Below are 14,314 nucleotides of genomic sequence, written 5' to 3' on the forward strand. Positions count from 1 at the left end.
TGTTCTTATTCGCAACATTTTTAGATTATTTTCTAAGAATTACTATGAAAAAGATGCACTTTATTTTTCATTTTCACCTTTTGTTTTATTACAAGGTATTAATAAGTTTGTGCATCTGTGAAATTTCCTGTCGCAATAATTCTTTATGCATAAAATTTGGTTATTTTTAATTTTAGGGATGCTGGCTTGGGAAGCCAATTCTTAGACAAGATTGAGATATGATGTTGTTATATGCAATAAAATTTTTCAGTGATTTCTATTTTTGTTGGTGTAATAATTTTGACTTAACTAACATTGAAAACTTAACTATGCACCCAACAGCTCATGATGCCATACTGTCAAAACTTTCAACTTAACTATACATTCAGATTAGTAGCTCACATGCACAAGAATTCTTTACTTTGTTTACATCTGTTTTCTGGGCTAAAAAGTATAGGTAATAATATAATACTGTTATTGATGATTCAATGAAGATTTCCCCTTCTAACCCATGCTTTTTTTTCTTTTGGATCTCTCAATAGTTTCTTTTTCTTCAATTTATTTTTCACACATCAAGGACGCAATGAATCTAATCATTTATATCACTCTCTCTCCCCCACCTTTGCACAGAACAATGCAAGTACGCAACAATGCACCTTTTTTGTATTTATCTAATCATTTATGCACAATAATAAATGAGTACAATTTCATATTTTGTATGTTTATGCTAATGAATTGTTTTGTGACAGGTAACAATAGAGCTCGAATTATAGGTTATATATAACAAAATTTTGTATGATTTAAGAGCTTCATTATTTTTCCGGACTTTGGTTTCTTTCAAATACAAAATTCAAGAGTTATTATATCATAATCACAATACTTTAAAAAACGCATTCATAAATTTATGTTTGTTACTTATTTTCCTTTTATCATAATCTCATACATGAGAATTCATAATAATGTGGGTTTTTTATTATCATATTGCAGGAAATATTCATCAAACAATTGGTGACCTCACAAACTTGAAAATTATACATCTAGATGCTAACAAGTTGTCTGGCCAAATACCAAGGAATATTGGAAACTTGACAAAACTTCAAGGGCTAGACCTTGTTGAAAATAATATTGAAGGTGCACTTTCAACTAATCATAATCACATAATGTGTAACTTTTTATCGTATTTGTGCCTTTTTTTGAGAAAGTTCATTCATGGGCTCTATCATATAAATATATATGTCCCCTAGAAGTAAGGGCCTTCAAGTTGTTCTTTAACAAGTTTATAGAAAATGAAAAGGATCATCCCGAAACATTTCTTCTAAATTTTAAAAGTTAGATTTGTTAAAAATGATTTACCATGCATGAACAACTTGGAGAATTAGAAACTTTTCTTATATCTTTATCAAATACATGGAAAATATTCTCAATATAACTGCTGGGTGACAAATTTAATTTTTATATCTTTAAGCATTAATTTTTTCCCACCAATATACCAGTTAGTTTTTCATCAAATTATGATGTTATAGCTACTATATTTTTTCCCTCTTTAGTTGTTTTCTCAGTGTTATCTATATATATATATATATATATATTTCTGTACCAATTTTTCCTTTTGGTTATACATTTGTGTGTATTCTAGAACTTCTGTTTTTATATATGAATGATTCTTTTTAATTACTATTTGCAAACAATGATTAGAACTAGAGACTTATTGAAATCTTTTAATTGAAGTCAGATAAAATGAACCCTAAATAATATGTGACACTACAAAAGTTTGACGGTAAAGTTCATAGAAAACGAAAAGGATGATCCTGAAACATTTCTTCTAAATTTTAAAAGTTCGATTTGTTAAAAATGATTTACCATACATGAACACTTGGAGCATTAGAAACTTTTCTTATATCTTTATCAAATATATATCTTTATCAAATACATAGAAAATATTCTCAATATAACTGCCGGGTGACAAATTTAAATTTTATATCTTTAAGCATTAATTTTTTTCCCAGCAATATACCAGGTAATTTTTCATCAAATTATGATGTTATAGCTACTATATTTTTTCCCTCTTTAGTTGTTTTCTCTGTGTGTGTGTGTGTGTGTGTGTGTGTTTGTCTACCAATTTTTCCTTCTGGTTTTACATTTGTGTGTGTTCTAGAACTTCTGTTTTTATATATGAACGATTCTTTTTAATTACTATTTGCAAACAATGATTAGAACTAAAGACTTATTGAAATACTTTAGTTGAAGTCGGATAAAATGAACCCTAAATAATATGTGGCACTACAAAAGTTTGACAGTAAAGTTTATAGAAAATTAAAAGGATGATCCCGAAACATTTCTTCTAAATTTTAAAAGTTAGATTTGTTAAAAATGATTTACCATACATGAACACTTGGAGCATTAGAAACTTTTCTTATATCTTTATCAAATACATAGAAGATATTCTCAATATACTTGCTGAATGACAAATTTAAATTTTATATCTTTAAGCATTAATTTTTTTCCCAGCAATATACCAGGTAATTTTTCATCAAATTATGATGTTATAGCTACTACATTTTTTCGCTCTTTAGTTGTTTTATCAGCGTGTGTGTGTCTATATATATATATATATATATTCTCTACCAATTTTTCCTTTTAGTTATACAATTGTGTGTGTTCTAGAACTTCTATTTTTCTATATGAATGATTCTTTTTAATTACTATTTGCAAACATTGATTAGAACTAGATACTTATTGAAATACTTTAGTTTTAAAGTCGGATAAAATGAACCACAAAGTGGCACTACAAAAGTTTTACAGTAGGATTAGCAACATAATTCACATTTTCTATTAGATTATGTCACCACTCTATGCTAGCTACCAACATATTAACTGTAATTCCAATTTTAAATTTCGTTAATTGGTCAATCTAAATTCTTGTATAATTAATGGTTTTTGATACTATTGCTAGAATTCTAGATGTGAGGCAACGTTCAAAATGTGTTCATATTTCATATCAAAGATATCAAAGTGTTAATAAAATTATCATTGATTTTCTTAGTTCAATTGCACTACAACATAACTTCTTTCTATACATTGCATGGATAAATCTATTTGTACAAACTAAAAATTGAACTGGTATATCTTAAAATATACATGTACTTACTAAGTATTTTTATTTTAGAAAGACATTAACATAATGTCCTTTAAATGTTTTATAGATAGTCTTTTGGATGTTATATTTTTTTTGAAAAATTGCTCAACAACATTCAGTGCAGTGATAAAGTTCAATATAAGTGAAATTTAAATGACATATTATTTTTTTTATCAAAATTTATCCATATATAATATATATTGTATAAAAAGCCAATATGATATATTTGGCTTATGAATTGTGTTAGGATTGAAGATATTTAATTTATATTGAACTGCATGTCTTTTTATTTTTAAATATAATGTTTATTTTTTTCCGTTGAATTTACAAAAGGGGTTTTTAGTTTTTGCAAGTTTACTAGAGGCACATTTAAAATGATTTTGCATGTTCTAGTTAACTCCCTCACTTATAGCACTATCTTCTCATGGAATACAAGTTAGTAGTCTTGTTTTTATTTTTATTTTTTATATTGTCAATTATCTCAAAGTTATATTGCATCATTTTAACACGTTTCATGAAACTTTAAAATTACAAAATTTGTCTCTTGGTATCAAGAAAGTTTTTTGTCTAATACCATTTGTTTAGTATATTATGTTTTATTCATTTTCACTTTTGATATGACTTCATTTTTGGGTTTTAATTAGTTCTTTGGCAACATAAAGATGCATTGGAAATTTTATATACTATTCGTAAATGATAGTTTAGTACTATCGATCATTTCATTCCTTTTTGTTCTTCTTTTGTCAGTTGGAACATAATCACTAGGGTGACAATGTTAACATCTACACCAATTAAAATATAAAATTTCCATATCAGTTGTTTTCCTTAAACTGTAAACAAGAATTAATAAATTGGAAAATAGAAAACTTTAATCCCCATAAACCAGAATCAACATCTCTATTTTATGGGCTGAAAAAAAGAGGTAAGCATATTCCTCAATGCATAGTGCTAAGATTTGTTTATATTTGAGGTGTAGGGCAAAGGCGTAGGAAAGGCAGAGACTTCAAAATTTTTGGCTGTTGATTTTTTTTTAGTAATGCATAATAATTAACCACATCATGCATTAAGTAAGAATTCATTTGTAACATTATATCACTTTTTCAGTCATTGATCAATTCACTCAGTGTCCACTTTTGACTATCGTACTGGAACGAGCCAAGAGGTGGTTCCAGTTCAACCGATTAAAATGGCTGTTCTATTCCAATTTTTTAAGACGTATCTTTTCATTCGATCATGTCATCATTAATCGTTGTTGGTATTTAAGATAACAGCTTTATTATGATGCTAAAATATATTATGTACAAGTTTTTTTTCCTTGCAAAATTGTATTTTTAAGTTATAGGAGATATTCCCAAAGCAATTGGGAGTTTGAATATGCTTCAAATGTTAGACCTCAGTGAGAATAACTTACAAGGTATGCCTTAAGAAAAATATAATATTTATATTTTTTAGTATTTTTTAGATTTTAAAATAAATTTATTAGCACCACTAGAAAAATGTTTTTTTTTTTTTTGTCCTTTTCATTTGAGTTCTTTAATCATATGACAAGCAATAATCCTAAGGAATTTTGGGTGATCTTCCAAATTTAAAAATATGAACACATTCACATCACAACCCCATCATTATCTATTTCTTGCTTTCTACCTTCTCATGCTCTTGCAAGCAATGAGAAAGGCATTATTTACATTTATATCTTCACCATCATTGATCGTTGTACTTTAGAGCCCTCGGTTACACATTTAGAATTGTGGCTTACATGCACATGAATTGTGTTGTGAAATTTACAAAACTTTGGTGTCCATCAAATATTATAGAATTGTATTACTCTGTTTTTTGGACTTCAAAACAGAGGTAAGCATGCGATAGTGTTATTGATTACATGAAGATTTATCCTTCCAATCCGTGCTCTTTTCATTTAACTCTCTCAATAGTTTCTTTTTCTTCTATTTATTTTTCAATAATCAATTCTATGAAGATTTTCCTTTTAATTTGAGCTATCCGATTATGGGTTGTCTATGTCTTTAATTTGTAGCTCTATCTCAACATCTTCTTTACTATTTTTGTTATCTTATCTTCTTTTGACTTCTCTTTCCTTAATCTCAGGAGTCGTTCTTTGTTGCTTGTTTGGAAAGCCAATTTTTGAGAAAAAATCTAAACAAAATTAAACAAAATTAGAATTTTTGAATGATGTTGAATATATAATCTTTTTATATAAAGTTTCTCTGAAGTGAAAGTTATTATTTACATAATTATTATTTAGACCCTCATTGGAATTTCAAAATTTGAGATAATATTTGAAACGTGTGTATATATTGATTTATATATTAATGTTGAAGTAGTGTAAATGTCCAATCATTATCATAGTTATTAAATAATTGAGATAAAAGTTTTTCGGCCAGACATAAAAACAAGTTTAAGTTTACTAGTTAAACCTATAGCTTTTAGTTTGCCAAATGAATAATACAATCTTGAAAAATTCTTTTTATCTAAAATTAAATATGTGATTTCACCCAAAACAAAATTGAAAATGTGAAGCATCACTATACGCATAGTTTAATTTTTTTTTTTTTAAGTTATGCAATGATCAACAAAATCTGTATTAATAGTTGAGGAGTAAACGAGAATATGTAAAAGCCAAAAAAGCCATCCTTATTTTTCAGATAGATTTAAATGTTTTAACAAAGAAGTATAATATTTTAAAATTGTGAATTTCGTATCTAACCTGTACATTATACATAAAACGTATATCATTTATTTTTTTTGCAATCTATCTGGTTATATTACTTTTTTTTTCATGCCTCTGGCTAGCGAGTTGTTGGCGGGAAAAAAAAAATTGACAAGACAATGTTCCAATTTTTATTATTCAAATTTCCTGTACTTTAATCTATCTTGTGGTATTATATATTCTTTGGGATATATTTCTTGCTTAGATAAAATGGGAAACCTTTATCTTATTTTTACTGAATCAAAGCACTTCTTTAACAAAATATGTAAGTGCTACTCATTTTTGTTTTTAGGATATCTTATCATCCATCAGTACTAAAACAAGCTCTCTGTTTTTTTTTTTTTTGAATTACTCTGCACATGGCAAGAAATTATATTTCCAGGAAAAATCATGTGCAAGAATATTGCCTTGACACTCATTTGATTAGCTCATGCTAATTAGGACATGCCTCAAGAAGGTTCTTACGTGTGTTCGGAAAACCATTTTGTGAAAAAAAAGTGAATAGTAGTGCAGTGAACATGTGTTAATAAAATTTCCCTTGTTTTTTAGTTTAAATTCATTTCTACCTTTTTTTTTGGCTTCAAACATAATTATTATTTTAATGCCTAGAAAGGTGTGTTGAGTTTTTTTTTTTTTTACTTTGATTCAATTAATACTCCACAAACTGATATTTTTTTAAATTTACATCTTCACTATCTTTGATCATCATGCTTTAGATCCCTCAACTGCATATTTAGATTCATGTTTCCATATGGACAAGAATTGTGTTGTGCAATTTGCAACACTTGGGTGTCCAACAAATATAATAATTTCTCAAGGCTAAATAAAAAAAGAATAAAATTCCTTTTCTTTCACAACAAGAATTTGAACACACAACCTTGTAATAGGCTACCAGCAGAGTTTCCATTCAACAACCAATTTTTCTTGATAGATTTATCTCAAAATTTATAAAAATACTCTCAAAAGAACTGACCATAATATTTAATTCTTACTAAAATTCTTGGGTTAGTATATTTGTGCATGTGCAAAATATCCTATGTCTATAATTCTTTATGCATAAAATTACTTTAGTTTTGGTTAGCTAAAAAGAGACTTTAGTTATTGTTAATTTTAGTGATATTGGTTAGGATGTCTTCTCTTCTACAGCATTTGAGTTCTTTTTCTTCATATTATGTTTTTATTTGCAACATTTTTATATTATTTTCTAAGAATTACTATGAACGAGATGCATTTTATTTTTCATTTTCACCTTTGTTTTATTACAAGGTATCAATAAGTTTGAGCATTTATGAAATTCTTATTGTAATAATTCTTTGTGAATAAAAAATCTTAATTTTAGGGATGCTAACTTGGGAAGCCAATGTTTAGAAAGAACAGATATATGATGTTGTTATATGCAATAAAAATTTTCAGCTATTTCTATTTTGGTTGTAATAATTTTGACTTAACTAACATTGAAAACTTAACTATAGTTCCAACAGCTCATGATGCGTTACTGTCAAAATTGACAACTTAACTATATTTTTAGATTAGTGGTTCACTTGCACGAGAATTCTTTACTTTGTTTACCCCTGTTTCCTAGGCTAAAAAGTATAGGCAATCATATAATAGTGTTCTTGATGATTCTATGAAGATTTTCCCTTCCAAGTCCATGTCTTTTTTATTTTGAATCTCTCAATAATTTCTTTTTCTTCTATTTATTTTTCACACATCAAGACGATGAAGATTTTCCTTTTAATTCTCTACATAGAGAGACGCATGAGAAATACATATTGAACTATCAGATTATGGGTTGTCTATGCCTTTACACCTCCATCTCAACTTCTTCTCCTTTATTGTCTTCATTATCTTTTCTTCCTTTCACTTCCCCTTTCCTAATTCAAAAATTGATGAAGAATAAATTATTAATAGCTTTAAAAAATCATCTTAAATTTTTCTTTCCTCTTTTATTTCCAACTTGAAGAGTTATATTTTGATTGATTACAACAAATTTGATGAGTCTATTTTATATAACATTGTAGGAGATATTCCCAAAGAGATTGGTAATCTTGAAAGTCTGGAAATTTTACATTTAGGCGGAAATAAGTTTTCTGCCCAAATTTCATTTGCTATCTTTAATATATCTGAGTTGCGGGATATTGATTTAAGTTGGAATAATTTGTCGGGAGGCATTCCTTCTAATATATGCAATGGACTTCCAAATTTACAATATTTGAGTCTTCACGTCAACAAATTATTTGGACCAATACCATCTGGTTGGACACAATGCAAAGACCTGAAAAACTTAACATTAGAAGACAACTTTCTCAAAGGTATGTACTACTCATTAAGTCAAATTTCTAGATTCAATCTTATCAAATATATTTCGATTGCACTTTTATGCATTTGACGTTGGTATTGATCAAAACAATAAAACAAATTGGACTTCTTTATCTGCTATTATTTAAATGAAAATCTACATTGACAAATTAATTTATATTTAAAAAGTAATCAAAATTTAAGGAACTGGTATCAAACCTGTTTTGGAAAAAAAATGTAAAGTAAAACAAAAATTTGATATCATTTTTATTAGATATAAAATTAATTTATATAATTTTTAAATTCTGTTTTCCCAAAAAAAGCTTACATCAGTTCACAACCAACTACCCTGTTTCCATCTTCCACCCTCATCTATGGCAAACATATTACATACCCTTGTATATGAGCCTAAATTAAAAACAGTGTCTATAAACATACTAAAAACACTATCTGTTTGTACCCTTGTATATATGAACCTCAATGACATATTTTGATTAAAATGATTTTTTATATATCTAATTCTATTTTGTTTGCAAAACAATTCCATATCTTGCAAATGAGCGTGTTAAATCAAGTAATAATTGAAAAGATTCCACGTGTATTGGAAAGAAAGAGGGAGGGTAGAAGAAAGGGGGAGGATGAAAATAAACAATGTTTTATTTTTTTTTTCATTTTTTCCATAAATGAAGTTCTTTTTTAAATGAATCAAATTATTTTCATAATAAATAAATAAATATACAAGTAGCCCCTATCAAAGCTGTTTTAAGATAAATATAAAAAAATTAAATACGTAAAAGCTCAATAGCCCATGCATTATTACCCATATTTGTCTTAAATGATTTTCTCTGCATCATTTTAAATGAAAACATTGCCTTTTTGTTTTCATTTTTTGTTTGTTCTTTTACAATAATATTGTTAAAGATATTCTTAAAGAAATTACAGAGATAGTGGACATTTGAAAATTATGATCTTCAATACTACAATATATATATATATATATGATGTCATCATATGAGTTGTTCAGGATCTAGAGTGAGCTCATGCTATTAGCTCATGAACTGTCACCACACAAACAACTTTTTCAGTTAAGCAAACTACATGGTCTTATTCTCATACAATATATATTAGCCAAAAATTTATATGATGATGATGGGTCTTACTTAACTTATGATACCATATATATGTTATGTCCTGCTATAATACTAGGCTACTTGGTCTGAGACATAAGCCTGATGAGTATTATTTCTCTAAAAAAATTATTTAATTCCTTTTTTCCAGAATAATTCGTTTATTTAAGAAAGGTAAAACTACAGTATCAAAAAAACAAGTAAAACTAGAATCTTTGGATTTTTAGCAAAGTTAACAATGTAATAGTATTTTCTTAAAATGAGTGAAATTATTGGGAATACCTCATGCCGATCTAATTTGTGACTTCTAAATGGCATTAGACAAATTGTGCTTTAATTAATGTACTGTCCCTTATGCTTTTAAGTCTCAATCTTCTTTCAGGTCATATACCCAAAAGTATTGGAAATTTGACCATGCTTCAAAAGTTAACTGTGGGTTCCAATAATTTGGAAGGTATTCATTCAACAAGCAAAAGCATTGTTATATATGGTTATTTTATCTGTTGCTTAATTGCAAGAAATATTCCTAATAAAATTGGTGATCTTAAAAACCTAAACATTGTAGACATGTTTTAACAGTTTAAAAAATTATATATAATTGCTACAATCATTTTTTCAAGTTCACATGTTTTTATTTTTGTGCAAAATCAGAAACATTAATTTTTGGTTTTTTTTTGTCAGTTACCCCATTACAAAGATATTTTGTAAGAGATTGCAATATTTGAAATTGAAAATTTAATCTAAAATCTTAATAAGTTTTCTCAGTTTCAACCATTAAATGTTGGATTGGAGGCATGTTTAGGACAAAAAACAAGAGTATGATTTAATTTTTATATTTAGATTACAATGCTCAACTATGGTACAAATAAATAAAAAGTCTTTAATCTCTTATTTATTTTAACAGAATTATTTTTTAATTATTTATAAGCTGAATTGCATTTATAAAAATAATTTAAAGAATCTATGTAAAAGATAAGCGTCCATCTTGTTAGTGTGTGCGTGTGTGTGGGGAGAAAGCTAAACTCTATATGTAGAACTTGACTCACCTAATATATAAAGGAGTATGGACAATGATACATCTCATTTTTTAGATATTTGTCTTAATTACTATTTTTATTATTCACTTTAAATAAGTTCACCAAAATTAATCTTTTGAATACAGGTTTAATACCTATGGAAATAGGCAATCTCCATAAGCTTGAGATCTTAGATTTGACGTATAACAAGTTGAGCGGATCTATTCCATCCAACATTTTTAACATTTCAACTTTGAGATACTTAAATCTTGGAAGCAATTCTATAATTGGCAATCTTCCATCAAATTTCGGGAATCTCACTAGTTTCTATGAACTATCCTTGGGAGAAAATATGTTGACAGGATCAATTCCAAAAGTAATTGGTGGTTTACAGGGTCTTCAATATTTGAATCTTGAAGGCAATGAGCTACATGGCCTAATCATTGATGAGATATGTGAAATCACAAAGCTTGCCTATTTATCATTAAGCAGAAACAAGTTTTTTGGAGAAATGCCACATTGTTTAGGAAATGTTACCTCTTTACGAGAACTTTACTTGGACTCTAATAAGTTAATTTTAAAAATACCCTCCTCCTTTTGGAATTTGAAGGATATATTGAAAGTAAACTTATCTTCCAATATTTTAGTTGGAAATGTATCATCAAGTATTGGAAACTTAAATGCTCTTATATCACTAGATTTGTCAAGAAATCATATTTCAGAAAATATTCCAACATCTTTGGGTGGACTAATGAACTTGCAAGATCTCTCCTTAGCACACAACAATTTGCAAGGAAATATTCCTAAATCATTTGGAAATATGCTGAGCTTAGTAAATTTGGACCTTTCTAAGAATAATTTATCCGGTGAGATCCCCAAATCCTTAGAGTCACTTACTTATCTTAAGTATATCAATCTCTCCTACAACAAACTACAAGGAGAGATTCCAAGTGGTAGAGTTTTTGCAAATTTGACTGCTGAATCTTTCATGATGAATGAAGCTCTTTGTGGCCTTCCACAACTAAAAGTGCCTCCTTGTGAAAAAGGAAGAAGAAAATGGTCATGGGCAAAATCACTTTTACTAAAATGCATATCACCCATTGTTGTGTCAACAATTTTAATTGTCTTAGGTATTATCCTTTTAAGACATAGACATTCAAATTTAAGGGAACCAATTGAGAGGGGTTTATCTATTTTAGGAGGGCCAAGGAGGATTTCATATTTTGAAATTTTGGAGGCCACTAATGGATTTGATGAGAGTAACATTCTTGGAAAGGGGAGTTATGGTGAAGTGTTCAAAGGAAAGCTTTTGAATGGGATGACTGTTGCAATTAAAGTATTTAATTTTGATTCTGAAAAAATGTCAAGGTGCTTTGAAGTGGAATGCAACACAATGCGTAATGTGCGTCATTATAATTTGAACATCGTAAGTTGTTGTTCCAATGTTGATTTCAAATGTTTGATAATGGAGTTCATGCCTAAAGGGAGCCTTGAAAAATGGTTGTATTCTCACAATTATTGTTTGGACTTTTTACAAAGGCTCAATGTAATGATAAATGTAGCATTTGTTTTGGAATATCTCCATCATGGCTTGTCAACACCAATAGTTCATTGCGATTTGAAGCCAAGTAACATTTTGTTGGATGGTGATATGGTTGCTCATGTGAGTGACTTTGGAATTTCCAAACTTTTAGATGAAGGGCAATCTAGAATACATACAGAGACAATACCTACAATTGGATATATAGCACCTGGTAATTATTCTAAACCTGGCTTCATCATGTTCTTTTTTGCATCTATATTTCAAGAATTCTTTTAGGTTCTTAATTTCTTTTAGATTACATTGGAGTCACCTTATTAAATGATACTTATGAATTCTTTCATACTCTATCACTTATTATTTAAATTAGCAATATCATAGAAAAATCAATATACAAAATATTCATTACCTTCTATGAGCAATACTATGATTGTAACCACAAAGCATTAGATCTTCTTGATTTGATCTCTATAGATAAGAAGCTTAATTGATTTTCATTAAAGTCACCTGTCAAATAAATACTTGAAACCATTTCCTCCAAATTCTTAAATAGAGAAAAGTAAATTCAAATATATATATATATATATATATATTCTAATGTTTTATTTGAGGAAGGTTCTTTCATAAAATAGGCAACCAAAAGGATTTCTTATTTTCTATATTTTGCATTCATTGAGCTTGGTTGCTTTAATTATTTTTATGTGCATGTACATGATATGAGAGAGGGGGGATGCAAATTACTACAGCATGCATTTTTGTTGGACCTAAAAACGAGTCTCTCAAGGATTGCTATATTGTAATTGTATATAAAAAATCATAGTGTAATGATTACACAAGAAACACCAATACAAATGATCAATTTTGAACAATTAATCTTAATTAAATTTGTATTTTTAATTTATTCTGGTTCATAAATTATGACTATGAGAAATAATTGATTTTTTGGTGCTTGAATCCAATTCTATGCAGAATATGGATCTACTAGAGTTGTTTCAACAAAAGTAGATGTGTATAGCTATGGAATTATATTAATGGAAGTGTTCACACGAAGAAAACCAACAGAAGACATGTTTGTTGCAGGATTGAACTTGAAGAGTTGGGTGAGTGACTCAATGCTACATGAAATAATTAATGTCATAGATTCCAATTTATTGCAGGGTGATGATCAGTATATTGGTGATATATTGACTTCTACATCCAGTATTTTTGAATTGGCATTAAATTGTTGCATTGATTTTCTTGAAATGCGAAGCAACATGACAGATGTTGTTGTGTCATTAAACAAGATCAAGAACATGATTATGCAAAGGCAACATCATTGACATCATTAAACAAGCAATACTCTATTTTCAATTTATGTTGTATATTTCCTTTCAAAAACATGCTTGGCACATTACTTGTATGGCGTATGCATGTTTTTTCACCAAACATGGAAGAAAATGTAGTGGCTGTAACGATTGTTGTATCATATATGACATGTTTGATGAGATTTTTGAGCAACAAAGGGGTGCATACATTTGTTAAATAAATTAAACATTTTATTTAACAAATGCAATGTCAAATAAAATAAAATAAATTAAACTTTTTATTTAACAGAGACAGACGGGAACAGTCCCTCTCTCTCCCCCTCTGTGTGTGTGTGTGTGTTCTGCAGCTTCTAACCGACAAGAAAAATCGAGAGAATGAAATAATAAGCTCATTGAGAAAATTACAAAACAAGACCCAAAGCTTGTTGGGGAAATTTTCAAAAGGGGACCACACCAAATTTTTATTATTGTTATTATAATATTTTTATAATAAAAATAAGGGCACTTTAGTAATTTCCCATATAAGAAAATAAAAGTAACCTTTGGCTTAAGTAAGATTCAAACTTTAGACCTCTATATAAATAACTAATATAAATTTCACTAGGCCACTATTCCTCATTTGTCATAAAATTAAAATAAATAAATTAAATATTAATTGGAAGAGGATTTATTTAATTTAAAATTTAGAGTCATTATAGTGAACTAATACAACATAATTAATTTGGAAGGAATGGAACATAGTGATTGTTCTTTGTAATATTTTGAACTCAAGAGATACATTGAAGAAGATTCTACAAACTAATTTTCAATCAAAAAATGCATGGATGAGCTTATTTGCAAAGGCGACACCTCACTTGTGAGCTAATTTAATTCGTTCATATTGAGTAAACTTTAGGTTAGATGTCCACCAATGTCAAGAAAAGAAAATATTTTCTTTCATAATAGTTCTGCATACTAAAAGGATTGTCAAATAAAATAATAATGTAGCGAATCCCTTTTGGCATCTTTTATTGTCATAAAAGACTTAATATAGAGATTTAGATCCTTGCTTCGATTTTATGTCGAAAACAGTGGAGGACAGTCAAGTTTCTACTTTGGACAAAAATTTGGAAGGTTGCTCAAATTTTATTGGTAAATAGCCTAATATGGTATTCCTTACTCTCTAAAGCTTAGACTCATGAGGTTC

At 28.2% G+C, this 14,314-nt stretch overlaps 1 protein-coding gene across 1 annotated transcript in view; it reads left to right on the plus strand.

Annotated features, from left to right (window-relative positions):
• LOC129314005 (receptor kinase-like protein Xa21) overlaps positions 1 to 13,143 on the plus strand; it is a 63,223-nt gene extending 50,080 nt beyond the window's left edge. The window contains exons 7-10 of the mRNA XM_054957385.1: positions 7,862 to 8,152; positions 9,648 to 9,719; positions 10,428 to 12,035; positions 12,791 to 13,143. Coding sequence (XP_054813360.1) covers positions 7,862 to 8,152; positions 9,648 to 9,719; positions 10,428 to 12,035; positions 12,791 to 13,143 — 2,324 coding nt within the window. The remainder of the gene's footprint in view (positions 1 to 7,861; positions 8,153 to 9,647; positions 9,720 to 10,427; positions 12,036 to 12,790) is intronic.
• Positions 13,144 to 14,314: the final 1,171 nt, after the last annotated feature.

This window comes from Prosopis cineraria, unplaced genomic scaffold (genome assembly GCF_029017545.1).
Source record: "Prosopis cineraria cultivar Desert tree isolate PC_DT_omini unplaced genomic scaffold, ASM2901754v1 PC6, whole genome shotgun sequence".
Taxonomy (NCBI): Eukaryota; Viridiplantae; Streptophyta; class Magnoliopsida; order Fabales; family Fabaceae; genus Prosopis; species Prosopis cineraria.